Source organism: Apus apus, chromosome W (genome assembly GCF_020740795.1).
Source record: "Apus apus isolate bApuApu2 chromosome W, bApuApu2.pri.cur, whole genome shotgun sequence".
Classification (NCBI taxonomy): Eukaryota; Metazoa; Chordata; class Aves; order Apodiformes; family Apodidae; genus Apus; species Apus apus.
In genome coordinates this window covers 7,508,626-7,522,915 of record NC_067311.1, presented here as the reverse complement: position 1 = coordinate 7,522,915, position 14,290 = coordinate 7,508,626, and the positions used below count along the sequence as shown (strand labels likewise).

The 14,290-nt window shown below is 43.8% G+C and overlaps 1 protein-coding gene across 1 annotated transcript in view; it reads right to left on the bottom strand.

The window, feature by feature from the left end:
• LOC127395151 (E3 ubiquitin-protein ligase RNF38-like) overlaps positions 1-14,290 on the bottom strand; it is a 237,959-nt gene that overhangs the window by 82,896 nt on the left and 140,773 nt on the right. Inside the window, exon 4 of the mRNA XM_051641619.1 lies at positions 10,332-10,545. Within this exon, the coding sequence (XP_051497579.1) occupies positions 10,332-10,545 (214 nt within the window). The remainder of the gene's footprint in view (positions 1-10,331; positions 10,546-14,290) is intronic.

The following is a 14,290-nucleotide window of genomic DNA, read 5'->3' as shown; positions in this document are numbered from 1 at the left end:
CATGTCTCTTTCTTCAGCGGTAAACAGCTGACTTAATATAGAGCTCATTTCTGTCCATGTGTATAAGCTGGGTCCCAAAAACTGATCTAACCTTTCGGCTACACCCAATGGGTCATCTAATAAATTCCCCATTTCAGTCCTCTTAAATTCCCTTAAATCTCCCGAATTTAGGGGAACAGATACATATCCTATTCCAGGTTGGGGTCCTCCCATAGGAACCTCCCTTAGGGGATACACTTGAGCCTGATCTCTTTGACTCCTGGTTTTCCTCCTAGCTAGAGGGGTTATATGATCTGCAATATTAGGCGCATCTGGCACTACTGGAGGTGGTGGTGGTACTGGTGCCGGTGCCGGAGGAACATATGGGGGTAGATTTAATAAAAGTTCCTCCTCTTTTTCTTCTCTCTCCTTCTTTTCTTTTAAAGAAAATAAGAAGGTCTGAGGCTTTTCTACCCAAATTGCTGCATATGCACTCTCCTCTGGATTAAATGGATTCTTACCATTCACCCAGGAATTCAATTGTTGTTTTACCCAATCTTCATCCGACCCATAAACAGGCCAGGTAACTCCTTTCTTTATTTTCTTCCCTCCCCATTTCTTAGTACAATATTCTATCATCTTTTCTTTAGTTTTCCCTGCTGTTCCAGGAAAATACCTCCAGTTATCTAACATGAATGAAAGAGGGGTATCCTTGGGGACCTTCCCCATGGGGTTTAAAAGCTTGCTTCCTTCTGCCCCCATCTTCTGGAATATCGTCACACACACTCACTCTCGCTCCCCTCGTTCCTAGCCCAGTCCCTCGCGGGAGTTGGGAAACGTAGTACTAAAGGGTCCACACTCACTTGGTTCAGTATGTCGAACCTCTCAGTCGTTATATTCCAGGAATCCCGACCCCACCCGAACGGAACACCTTTTTATACTTACGCAATCCTGCGTCTTCGTCCGGACTTTAGTGTACCAAAGATTAAGGGATCGTTTCCGGTCTCAATTGCTCGCTTTCTAGAATTTAGGTTCGTCGAAGTGGGCGAAAGTGGTCCACTGACCCCGGGGGCCGAGAAACACTCGGGGCGCCTCCCCAGGGGATGGTAGAGCACTAATTTCCCATCCGAGTCACGGCACCAATTTGTTAAAAATTACTCGTTAAATTGACTGAGTAATATTCAGGGTTTTATTGATTCATAGCAAGTAGAAAGCGAGCAAAAGCAGCGCTGGGTGACAGGGGAGTCTGCGCTCCACCACTGCCACACGCTTAAAACAAATCACTAGTCTTTTATACTCTTCTTCTTCCGTATTCTTGTACTTCTGCTTTCCTTTAGTGTTGTACTCTGCATTTTCTTTAATGTTGTACTCTGCATTTTCTTTAATGTTGTACTCTGCATTTTCTTTAGTGTGGTACTCTGCATTTTCTGCCTCCTGGTAATCCCATATATGGTATGGTTTATATAACATTTTGCTTAATACATACTTATCGGCGGCAAAGCATACATTGTGCAACGCTTATAACATTTTGCTTAGTACATATTTAACAGCGGCAAAGCATACATTGTGCAAAGCTTGGCAGTTTCGCATGGGTGTTTTTCTGTTAGTACTTCCCTTTTCCAACCACAGTATCGGGGTGTTACAAAACTTCTAGTTTATTGATAGTTTAATACACATTATCTGTTTCTAACAAAAACAAGGTGCTTTGTGAAACTATCAGTCAACTATGCCAAGCATCCTGTAGGTTGTGATAACGTTGTCTTCTAAGACCCTGTGGCGCCTACAGACAACCCACATGTTGATTCTGACCCACCTGGGCAATCTACCAGCAGGAGACTGGAGACAGGACCAGGACGAGAGACCAGGACAAAGATAAAGGACTAGAATCAACAAAGACCCCCACAGGAGACCCTCGAGCCTGCATAATTACAAAGATAGCCAATTCCAGGAAATAAAATGACTATGTAGAAGAATTCTGGGAACTCATTGACATGGAACTGAATGTGCATGTTTTTGGTGTATATTAGTTGGGGTGTTTCACTAACTTGTGGGAGCACTCATGGTGGAGAATTCCCCAGTGCTGCCCAGCGCTGCAATAAAGAATGCCTGCTCAATAACAGCTTGTTTGTTGTTACTGGGTCTTGATCTCGGAATCCTTACCCAGCCGCACCTAGCCTCCCACTTCGGTGAGGAGTGTTAGAAAGCAATGGGGTTTGGAAGCTCCGAATTTTTGTTTCAACTGCCTCTGAAATAGTTTGTCACAGAACACTGTCTGCAAGCAGAAGAATGTTAAAAATGTTTAGTGCTTTAGAAATAAAATACAAACCAAGTATTTAAGAAAATAGGTAGTAGAACTATACAAAAATTAAATAGTATTTTCATTGGAGAAATGTTAAAGCAAAGCAGTAAAAGTTAATATGTTTGGGATTTTGAGCTTCTACTTTTAATTTCTTAAAGAATATAATTTCAATTACAAATTATGAAGAAAACAATCTGGTGTTTTCATTTCCAAAGGAGCACTGTATGGTGCTATAGTCGTAATCTGAAGCGGCTTGCTTCACAGTATCTAAGCAGCTGCCTCATTCACACTTTGTTTTTGCCTCAAGAGAAGCCAAAGCATGGCCTGAGGCTGTTATCTGACCTATTGTTTTGCACCTCTTGCTACATGACATTGTGAAATACTAAATTTGTAAGTTTAAAACGTTTTGGGGTGTAGCTGGACTTACTTTCCATTCAATTCATTGGTCTTTGACTTCCTAAAATTGTGCATTTTCCTGTGTAATATGATTGAGTCTTTTATGCATTAACTTTAGTATACATGGAAGAATTATGTGATTTCCCTATTATTTATTCCACTTAAGAACATTTGACTTTACAAAGGTGTCTGTTCTATGCTTAAGTTGCAGTCCCAAAAAGCCTCAAACATTTCACATTAAAACTGAAATGGGATGCTAGAATATTATCCCAAATTACATAAAAGCAGAGTACTTGAGAGCCCAGAATGTCATTTACAGAAGTATCATTATAGCAACACGACCAGAGGCAATGCCTTTAAATTAGGAGTCTCCAGTTGGCATGTTGAGTTGGATTCTGAAGAGCTGTCTTTTAATGTCTATCTGTTAAGTTTCAGCCATTGTCTTTTTGATTAAGTCTTCCAAAAGGTTTCTTTGTTTTAAGATAATTTCTGTTTTTATCTGTTTCCCAATGGGTGGACAGTATTCTTTCTCTAGAATGTAAAGACTTGCTGTAAAACCACACTGTGGCTTTAGCAGTTTCTGCTTAAAGCCTCAAACCCTCTCTGATTAATGCTGAGTTTCTTGAAAGGCTTCTGGAGTCCGAAGCCTTGCACTACATTTAGTTTATGAATCACCATTAATGGAAAGGAGCAGCACTGAAGACATCTGTGTTTAAATCTCCTCTTTAATGGACTATGTCACTTTTGTCAGTAGTACTCTGAACCAATAAAGAGCAACAGAGACATTTCATTGAACATTTCAGCCAGCTGGATTTTGCCTTAATTTGAGCCATTGTATAAGTATGGATCTTAAATTAAGAAAACAACCTTGTGTTTAAATAATGAACTTAACAAATAGCAAGAAAAGAGACTGACTCGAAGTTCTGTGATTATTGGCCTTGATTTTCTTTCAGTCATAATGTCATTTGGAATAACCTTTTGTTATATACTTAAAAGCCAGGTAGCTTTCTGATGATGAAGCATTAAGTTTTATCATCTACTTGAAAGTGTGTTTTAATATTTGTTCTCCTATGTTGTGGGCTAGGAAACAGTTTCTTTACATAGCTTTAAGGACTGTTTGTCGTTGTGGGGATAAAAGCTGTACATTTTGGGTAAAAATTTTATGTAGGAATTGTAAAGGGATCCTATGGGTAAAATGGGGTAGTTTTGCAACGCTCATACCTTTGCCAACAGTGTGATCAGAAATTCAGAAATTACACAATATTTCAGTCTTGGCAACGAATATTAGACAAACAGTGGACAAAATCTAATGGTCAGCCTGATGAGAACCACGGGGGACAGGGGCAATATGTGTTAGAAAAAAAGAGACCATTTTGAGTTGGCTGCCTTGAGGTACTTTCTAATCACTCTAGTTCATCATATTAAAGGAGTAAAATCTACCAGAATTATTAAGCAGTTTTGTGGAAAGCAAGTAATATTTGCAAACTTTCAAGACATTACTGAGGAGGAGTGGAATGGGGAAGTTGAGAGAGGCCTGGAGTACCAGGAATTGCAATAAATTTAAGGGAACCCCTTAAATGCCACTATAAGGAGCCGAGCAGGGAAAGAAATCATAACAACAAGGCGCCAGGAACTCCTGAAGAATACCACTGCTGCCGAGAAGAAAGTATACCTTGTTGCTCCCTGCAAAGGAGTAGACAAAGGAGGCAGAGGGGTAGAAGTGTGGAGGTTCATAATGCTGGGCCTGATGAGAAGAGCTGTGTTCGCTCCCATGGTGATAAGAGGTAAAACAAAATTTGAATGTGAAACAAGAGTTTGGCTTATTTTCGTTTGGATGATTGGCATACAGGGAAGTAATCCTCATCAACCTTATGAATGGATCCTTGCGAGATGGAAGGATTCTCATATAATTAGACGAAATATTACAGCAGGCCCTCCCGGCTTCGTTGCCTCACTGTGACTTGGTACACATACAACCATGTTTGCACCAGATCCCCCATTATCTATGTCCAGGAAAAGGGTATTGCAATAGTCCCAATCAATATTATTGTTGATATTGGGAATGTGTTACCGTTGCTTTCTCCTGGACTCCTCCACACAGGGATAAGTTTTTAAGGACTAATCGGACACAAAAGAATTGTACCACGCCCCAATCTGAAACCACATCGAAACTATACAGCTGAAAGTGTTGTGACAGTAACATTACAAACTAACTGAAGTAAAGAATTTTTTTTTTTTTTTTTTTGGAGCCGCCAAGGAAGCTGTTTTAAGATTTGATAAGCAAATTAAGAGTATAAAAAGAAAAGGGGGGAATTTGTTATAGGTGAATCAGGAATTTAATTTGCTGATCAAATGTGAATGTATGTGGCTGGGTGTTAAGCTGCAATGTTTGTTAAATGTTTGTAGTTATGTTCTGTTATGTAATGGTTAATGTTGGAAGTTATACCTTGTTATTTAATGCTAAATGCAGATGGCCATATCAGGTAGATAGAACTATAAGTTATATAAAATCTTGATTGTGCAAGTCCCGGAGAACAACAACAACAATGCAGAGAATGGAATTTTCCGAGAGAGAGACAGACCCCCCCCCCGAAACGGCGGGAAAAGGGATGGAATTTTCTGAGAGGGGTGGACCCCCCAAACGGCGGGAAAAGTGAGGAAAACAGCTTGTCAGACTCCTCGCCTCTCCAGCGCTCCTGAGATCCTCGGAAGAAAGCTCTTAAGGGCGATAGCGGTGAGTGGCCCTACCACTTGTGCCGTGCCCAAACTCTAAAAAGGAACAGTCCCATGTGTGCCCAGGCAAATGGTAGCTTGGCTACCAGCCAGAGGCAGCAGAAGGATGAAGAAAGCAGCTGCTGCAGCCTCGCTGCCCCTGCCGCTGGTGCCACCTACGCTGTATCGGCCACCGCTGCCACAACTCGCCTCATCCCTCCCCCTGGCTCCAGGAGGACGTGAGCATAACATCACCATTCAAACCTTTCACCTCTAACGCGTGTGTGTAATTGGCCCCTTACACGCACCTCGTCGACCCTATACGGGAAAGGCTTTGGGCTCTCTGCCTCTACCCCAAACTATAGTAGTATTTTTTTCTTTCTCTTTGCCGACCGGGTAAATTTACATATCCAGTTTTCCCCACACACACACTTTGAAAACTTTTACAGTAAAGTGGTATTTTAAACACATAATCTCTGTGTGTGTGTGTGCTTCCGAGAGGAGCTTATCAATCGGTTATATATCCGGTGGAAGCAAGCCGGCCCCAAGCCAGGGACCGACCCACCAAAATAATTAAGAAGGCGATCCTGAATATATCATTTGGTGTCAGAAAATCCTGATAAACAAACAGGGCGATTGTGCACTGAGATAAGGCGGCTTTGACCCAAAACCGGGTTCGGACCGTGACATTGGCTTGGTGAGCTCTTCTGACAGCTCACTCAGTACCCTTGGGTGGATCCTATCTGGCCCCACAGACTTGTGTGTGTCTAAGTCATGTAGCATGTTGCTGTCCACTTCCCCTTGGATTATGGGGATTTAATTCTGCTCCACACCCCTGTCTTCCAGTTCAGGGGGCTGGGTACCCCAAGAATGATTGGTCTTACTACTAAAGACTGAGTCAAAGAAGGCATTAAGTACCTCAGCCTTTTCCTCAGCCTTTGACCCCCCACATCCAATAAAGGATGGAGATTCACCTTAATCCTCATTTTGTTGCTAATGTATTTATAGAAACATTTTTTACTGTCTTTTACAGCAGTAGTCTGACTAAGTTCTAGGTGGGCTTTGGCCCTTCTCGTTTCCTCCCTGCATAACCTCATAACATCCTTGTAGTCCCCGAGTTGCCTGTCCCTTCTTCCAAAGGTCATAAACTCTTTCTTTTTTTTCCTCAGTTCCGGCCAAAACTCTCTGTTCAGCCAGGCCTGTCTTCTTCCCTGCTGGCTCATATTTTGGCACATGGGAACAGCCTGCTCCTGTGCCTTCAAGATTTCCTTCTTGAAGAATGTCCAGCCTTCCTGGACTCCTTTGGCCTTCAGTACTTCCTCCCAAGGGTCTCTGTCAACCAGGCCCCTAAACAGGCCAAAGTCTTCCCTCCGTAAGTCCAAGATAGCAGTTCGGCTAACCACATTCCTTATGTCTCTGAAAACTGAAAACTATCTTATCTTCCACACACCTCAGGAACCTCTGAGACTGTTTCCTCTCTGCTGTACTGTATTTCCAGCAGACAACTGGTAAGTTGAAGTCCTGCACTAGAACAAGGGCTAGCAATTGTGAGACTTCTCCCAGATGCTTATAGAATATTGCATCTGCCTCTTCATCCTGGTTGAGCAGTCTATAACAGACTCCCACCATGATAGCTGCCTTGTTGACCTTTCTCCTGATACTTGCCCATAAACACTAGACCCTTTCATCACCATTGTCAAGCTCTAGACAGTCAAAACATTCCCTAACATACAGAGCTACCCCACCGTCTCTCCTTCCTTGCCTATCCCTTCTGAAGAGTTTATAGTCATCCATTGCAGCACCCTAGCTGTGTCATCCCACCATGTTTCTGTGATTGCAACTACGTCATCGTTTTCCTGCTGCACAACAGCTTCCGACTCCTCTTGTTTGTTGTCCATGCTGCATGCATTAGTGTAGATGCACTTAACTTGGGCTATTGATCCAGCAACCTTTTTTTGGAGAGAAGCTCTAATTCCTGTGTGACTGTTTTCAGGTGCTTCTGTGATTTATAATACATCAATAACCCATGCATCTTTGCTGCTGTGTCAATCTCCATCCCCTACTCCCACTGAGATGGCAGACTGAAGGACCTCAGCAACACACTGTGCCGCCCTGAGGCTTATTTCTAGTGAGCCTGTTGGGTTTTTTTTCCCTCTCCCCTTCAAATCTAATTTAAAGCTCTTTCAATGAGCCCTGCTAACTTCTGCGCAAAAATCCTTTTGCCCCTTTGAGACAGGTTTACCCCATCTGTTGCCAGCAGGCCTGGTGTTGTGTAGACCAACCCATGATCAAAATCCCCAAAATTCTGTCAATGACACCAGTTACAGAGTCAAGTATTGATCAGCTGGGTCTGCTTGTTTCTTCCATCATTCCCTGCAACTGGAAGTATAAAGGAAAACAGCACTTGTACTCCTGATCCCTTAACTAGTCATGCCAAGGCCCTGAAGTCTCTTGATCACCTTCAGACTTCTTATTGAAACTTCATCACTGTTTACATGAAAAATCAATAATCAATAATAATCTGAGGACTGTATCAGGGTAGAAAGTTTTCTTGTAACATCTTTAACCTGGGCCCCAGGGACACAGTAGGCTTTCCTAAGTAGTAGGTCCGATCAGCAAACTGAGCTTTCTTTTCCTCTCAGAAGAGAGTCTGCTATGACAATAAACCATCTTTTTTTCTTTATGGAAGTGGTTTTGATGCAGAGCATAGGCTGACTTAACCTTGGCCATACCACCAACCTGGATAAACCATCATCCTCATTATTGTTCAGTTCCCCTTGTAGAGCCTTGTACACATTATGCAAGGGCACCTAGGAAGGTGGGGTAGTCAAAGAGGAGACACACCTGCTGTGCTAGGCAGGAACTTGTTGCCATTACCCCCTATTCCTTAAGTCACCGTGTTCAGCTGGTGGAGAGAGGATAGATAATCCTCCCTACCATGCATCCTGTCTGCCTGAAAGGCCTGTCCCAGAGAAGGTAGGATGCAATTCCAGTAGTCTCTCTCAGACTCCTTGATACTCCTCAATCTATGTAATTAATAAAATCCTGTTTGTTAATCAAATCAGGCTTTCTTAAAGGCTGGTGAAAAATTACAATGTTTTGACACTTCACATACCTAAATCACAGGCATCTGGTGTGCTTTAACACTTCAAAGGGAAGAGCTAAGTTGTGCGATAAGCTGTAAAGGGTCACCCATAGGACACCGATGAAGATGAGGAGCCTTCAGCCTCACGACCACCAGGAGGCGGGATAAGACCGACCTCCTAGCAACACGTCGCTCAGACACAGAATATACCAGGAATGACACATATACCGGAACCAGAAGAGTATGTAATCAGCTACTTTCGGGAAGTGGGCACGCGCCGTTGGCGGAGCAAAGACTCCCCGGCCACCCAGTGCTGTTTTGCTTGCTGCCGCTTGCTTAATAAACTAATTTGATTAATTGGACTGGTTCCTGTCAATTACTGGGCCGCAATTTATAACAATCTACTCACTTCCTTCTGGAGCTCTGTCACTAGGCTGAGGAGTTCCTTTACCTGGGCACACCTCTCACAGGTGTACTCACAACTGCCATCCAGTACTCGCATAAGAGCAGAGCACACCCTGCAACTCAACAGCTAGATGGCAGCATGTACCCATCAGAACTCTGTCTGGGAAGCTGTGTCAGTCGTGGTGAGTGCAGAGTTTAGTGAATCCATGGCCTTCTGCTGGGTAGATGCCATTTCTCCCTGGTAGAGCTGGCAGAGTTACAGCGCCCTTCCTGCACACCCTTCTGTGTGAATTGTCATGCTAACTGCCACGCCACACCCTTGATGAGATGCCACGCCCTGTTTGCCTGCTCTGGTAGCTAGTGCTCCCTAGGAGCTTCTTTTATACGTGTGGGAGGGGCTTGGCCACTGTTGTTCCTGACCCCGCCCAGGTCTTGTCAGCCACTGTCTCATGAGCTGCAGGCTCCTGGTGAGTCTCTTTGCTCCCCTTGAGGTTTCCCTGGTTCAGGAACAACCCCCCATACACCATGTTAGAGCGCTTCACTGTAGATTGTGATGGTACCTGAGCTGCTCACCTTGGCAACTGAGTGTTAGTTTTGATTACAACATGTTTAAATATCCCACCGTTGCTCCTAGCCCTGCCCAGGCCTCATAGCTGTGGGCTCCTGTCGGGTCTCTCCTTAGGTTCCTCTGGTTCAGGAAACCCCCCTGTAAACTGCACTAGAATGACCAGCTCTGTTCTCAGTTAATGAATGTAACTGCATAACAACAAACACACTTGGGCTGCAGTCTACTGATTTGAACAAGAAAAGTCTATATCAAGAGGACAATTTACTTTTAAGAGCCTCTGTTATGGAATCCTACTCCTCTTCCTGTCTCAAGGAAGACCTAATTTTTTTTCTGGGCTAATTGCAAATCTCATTTTTTCACGCCATTTAAGGTTAGAATGAATAATTTAGTTATAAGATTATGAGTTTTGCTGTTATGTAGGCAATTATATGTATTGTGAATTCTATTTTTAAAGTATATATTTAAACTATGTAAAGCACTTTAAGCAAAGGAGAGATACTTCCTATGCAATGAAGTATATACATTATTACTACAGCTTATCTTAGACTAAATTAACTTCAGAAGCAGAAGAGTCATATTTCAAAGGTGGGGTGCAGAGATCTTCAGAACTGTGCCAATACACGCTGACAGGCTGTTGACTTTCACTCTTCTCTATTAGAGTATAGAATTTTTATTTCTGCTGAATGCTGCAGCTCTCTATACACTGATACTACTCAGAAGAAAAAAAAAGAGAAAAAAACCACTCTACAAGAGGACTAATAGGAATTATTGTTGTGTGACCTCCATTGCCAACTAATTTGTCAAGGAGAGTTCACTCATTTGCTCTGTTTAGAGAGGAATACACAGAGTTTAAGACATTTGCATCCATGTTCTCAACACACTCTTACCTGATCATGAATGTCAACCATCACTGTGTTCTGCTGTGGTGGGTGAGCAGCTGGGTGCAACATACGATGGGATATATTTGGAGGGTTAAAAGCTTGGGGCTCTTCTATTGCTTGCTGCTGTCCATAGGAGCGATGGTGGTAGTTTTCACCTTGGCTAAAAGAATTGTGTCGAGAAAGACAATCCCTTCTTGCTCTCTGATGGCGAACAGGAGGACTAAAAACACATAAGGAAAAAGATGAAAGATCACATTAAGCAAAGTTTGTGGCACTTATAATTAGAAGCACAACTCAATAGTAAGGATATTTTTACACTGGAAAGTTTTGCTAGACCAGGTATGTTAGTTTGTCATACAATGTCTCATTGAGAAAATTTCTGAAAGCCCTAGCATAGATGTTTATTTCAGCATGAGTGCTTGACCAAGAGAGGAAACCAGAAGAAACATTTTTATAGAAATATTGCCTTTACAATACTTGTTAAAAAGACATTTGAGCACTTGATTCACAGAATCACAGAATTATTGAGGATGAAAGGGTCCTCTGGAGGTAATCTAGTCAAACCCCCCTGCTCAAGCAGAGCCACCAAGAGCCAGTTGCCCAGGACCATGTCCAGATTGCTTTTGAATACCTCCAGGGAGGGAGACTCCACAGTCTCTCTGGGCAACCTGTTCCAGTGCTCAGTCACCATCACAGTAAAAAAGTGTTTCCTGACATTCAGACAGAACCTCCTGGATTTCACTTTGTGCTCATTGCCCTTTTTATTCTCACTGGGCACTACCGAAAAGAGTCTGGCTCTGTCCTCTTTGCAGCCCCCCCTTCAGATATTTCTACACATTGAAAAGATGTCCCCTGAGCCTTCTCTTCTCCAGGCTAAAGACTTCCAGCACTCTCAGCCTTTCCTCACAGAAGAGATGCTTCACTCCCTTAAAACCATCCTTGTGGCCTTTCTTTGAACTCTCTCCAGTGTATCCATGGCTCTCGTTTACTGGGGAGCCCAGAACTGGACACAGGACTCCAGGTATAGTCTGGACACAGGACTCCAGGTATAGTCTCACCAGTGCTGAATAAAGAGGGAGGATACCTCCGTCAACCTGTGACACCCTGCCACTTGACCGTTATCGTAGGCACTCTGCTTATCTCTGTACTTCGGGTGCCATCTCCTGGAGACTATTAATAATTACACTTTTTGCCTTTTCTCCTCAAGGAGCCGACTTCTGGAGGACATATCCTTACACATCTTTCCCATCTCCACCAGGCTATATATAACATTGTTTGAGAATTTTTAAAGATCTTTACTATCCTTTGGATGTTGAGATCACCATGGTCCTGGTTTGAGCCAGGATAAAGCCAGTTTTTCTTTTGCTGATTCCTTTTTTTCTTTTCAGTGAGCTTTCTTCAACTAGCAACTGCGTGTTCTGCTAGGTTGATAAGACACTGGAATGTTTTTATAATTGCCGGGCCCTCAAGGTCGTGCCTTTGCTCTGCCGGCTCAGACACTGCGGGGGGATCTGTGATCGCCCCCGTGGGAGGCTGGGTTAGAAAAACAACAAAACTGGCCAGAGATATTCCATCCCATATATCTACGTAGGCTCGGGGGAAGGTCGGAGATGACAGAAGAAAACTTCCTTCCTTCCTGCTTCGCTCTCTCGCCGCTTCGCTTCGCCTCTCTATCTGCCTTCCTTCTTCTCTCTTTTTCTCTTCCTTTTGTTCGTGGCCGGCGTCTGGGAAAACACCATCTGCCCATCATCGTCGACCCATCGACCTCAAGCCCTCCTGACCCTCGTAACTCTCTGCTTTTCTCCAGGAGCAGCTTCGGGATTCCTCGGAATTGTCTCGTCTGAGGGAAGTGCTGTGGGAGTTGCTGGGGGTGGGGGGAGGCGAGAGGCTTCTACCACACCTTTGTATAATCACTATATATATATATATATATACACTCTAATATCACGTATTAGTATTCTAAATAAAGTTGCACGGTTCAGTTTTCAATCTAGACAAGTCTCTCTTTTTTTTTTTTCTCTCTCTCCTTTCCTACCTGGGTAGGAGGGGGAGGGGATTGAGAGCATTGTTGTCAAACTGAGTCAAACGTTGACAACAATTCATTGGCGCCCAACGTGGGGCTCGAATTTTTAAGCCCAGATTACTAATTCCATCTCTGATGGGAGAAATCCCTCACGTAACAATGGCGAGCAATTTTGCTGAATTTCTTGATGGAATGAAAACTGAACAGACATTTGATGCCATGAATCTACTAGATTTTCTATCAAGCCTGCAGCTGTACATGTGGTATGCAGCCGAGAGCATTCTGCTTTTTGTGGCTGCTCTTGTGATCGTTTTGTGGTTTATTGATAGAACTGTAGCCATCATCAACCGTATAATCACTGGCTTGGTCATTTTAGGGACTATGATACTGTTCTTTATGGGGGCACTGTATATGTACAGCCACAGTACAAGTTCTAGATGGTCCATCTTTAAACCTCTGTTTTCTTTCAAGTTGAATCTCCCAGCTTTTGATCTGAATAGCATTGTCACAGTAGGGATGTTTTTGCTGAATGTTTATAATATAATGTGGATGCGTAGGGCCAGATGCTGCTCTGCTCACTGCCATTCCCCCACAGGCAATGTTGCTGCCACTGCTGCTGCCAACACCACTGCTGCCAATACCACCACTCCTACTGCTACAAAAACCACTGCTCCTACAGAGATAGAGTCTGATCCATCGCAAATCAGGCTAGTTGATCCTGTGACCAGGAGCAAGGCAAAGGCAAAGAGCTCCATCCTTTTCACCCGCTCCCGTCTGAGATGTCCAGAGTTCCTTAAAGCAGCAGAAGGTGAGGGTGAGGAAGAAGAAGAGAATTCTAATACAGTTGATGGAGCGGGTGCCTCTCAGACAGATAAAAAACCAGGCCACTCTCAAACGGATAAAGTGACAGCAGGCCCTCCTCAATCAGATGACGACGACGACGATGACGACGACAACCTTTTCTATCCTCACTCTATGAAAGAACTGCGCCTCATGAGAAAGGACTTTACCCGCATTGAGGGTGAGGGAATTCTTCCATGGTTGCTCCGATGCTTTGATAGTGGTGCTGAAACCCACAACGTGGACGAAAGAGAAGCCAAGCAGTTGGGATCCCTGGCCAGAGATGCTGGTATTGACAGAGCACTTAGTAATAAGGTGGGAACTACCACCCTGTGGGACCGACTCCTTTCAGCTGTGAGAGAGAGATACCCCCACAAGGGTGACATTGAATGGCGCCGGATTAGAACACCCACTCTTGAGAAAGCCATCACATACTTGAGAGAGATAGCTGTGAGAGAAGTTATCTATGATAAAGATGGACTTACAAATCCTGATGATGTTGAGTGTGACACACCGATGTTCCGGAGATTTGCTCAGGCTGTACCAGCAGCACATGCCCATATATTCTCCTTCATGGGATGCTTTAATGAAGGCGCAAGACCAGCTGTGCGTGAGGTGGCTTTCAAAGCACGACAGTATGGAGACATCATCTCTGATTCCCTTCAGTTCCAAACCTCAGCCATTGAAAATGTGACTGACAGAAAGAATAGGATGCCAAATGGATGGGGAAATAAACCCCAGATTCTCCCTAGAGACGACGGGCCATGTGTTGCAGTCATTAATAAGAGACGTCCTGCTACGAGACAGCAGCGAGGAAGACAGGACTCACTGCGACGCCACCTGTGGTCTCTCTTGAAAAATCATTTTAAAGAGGACATGAGAGTCTGGGATAAGAAACCCACTGATATTCTCCAGTTGCGTGTGCAAGAGCTACTAAATAGAACAAACCCAGGAGATGGTTCTTCCAAGAGGAAGGTTGCATCGGTCAATAATCAGGATGGTTCATCGAGTTCTAATGCTCAGCCTTAGAGATGCCCTGCCTCCGGCCAGGAGGAGGAGAGGGATAACCGAGTTTATTGGACTGTGTGGGTTAGATGGCCTG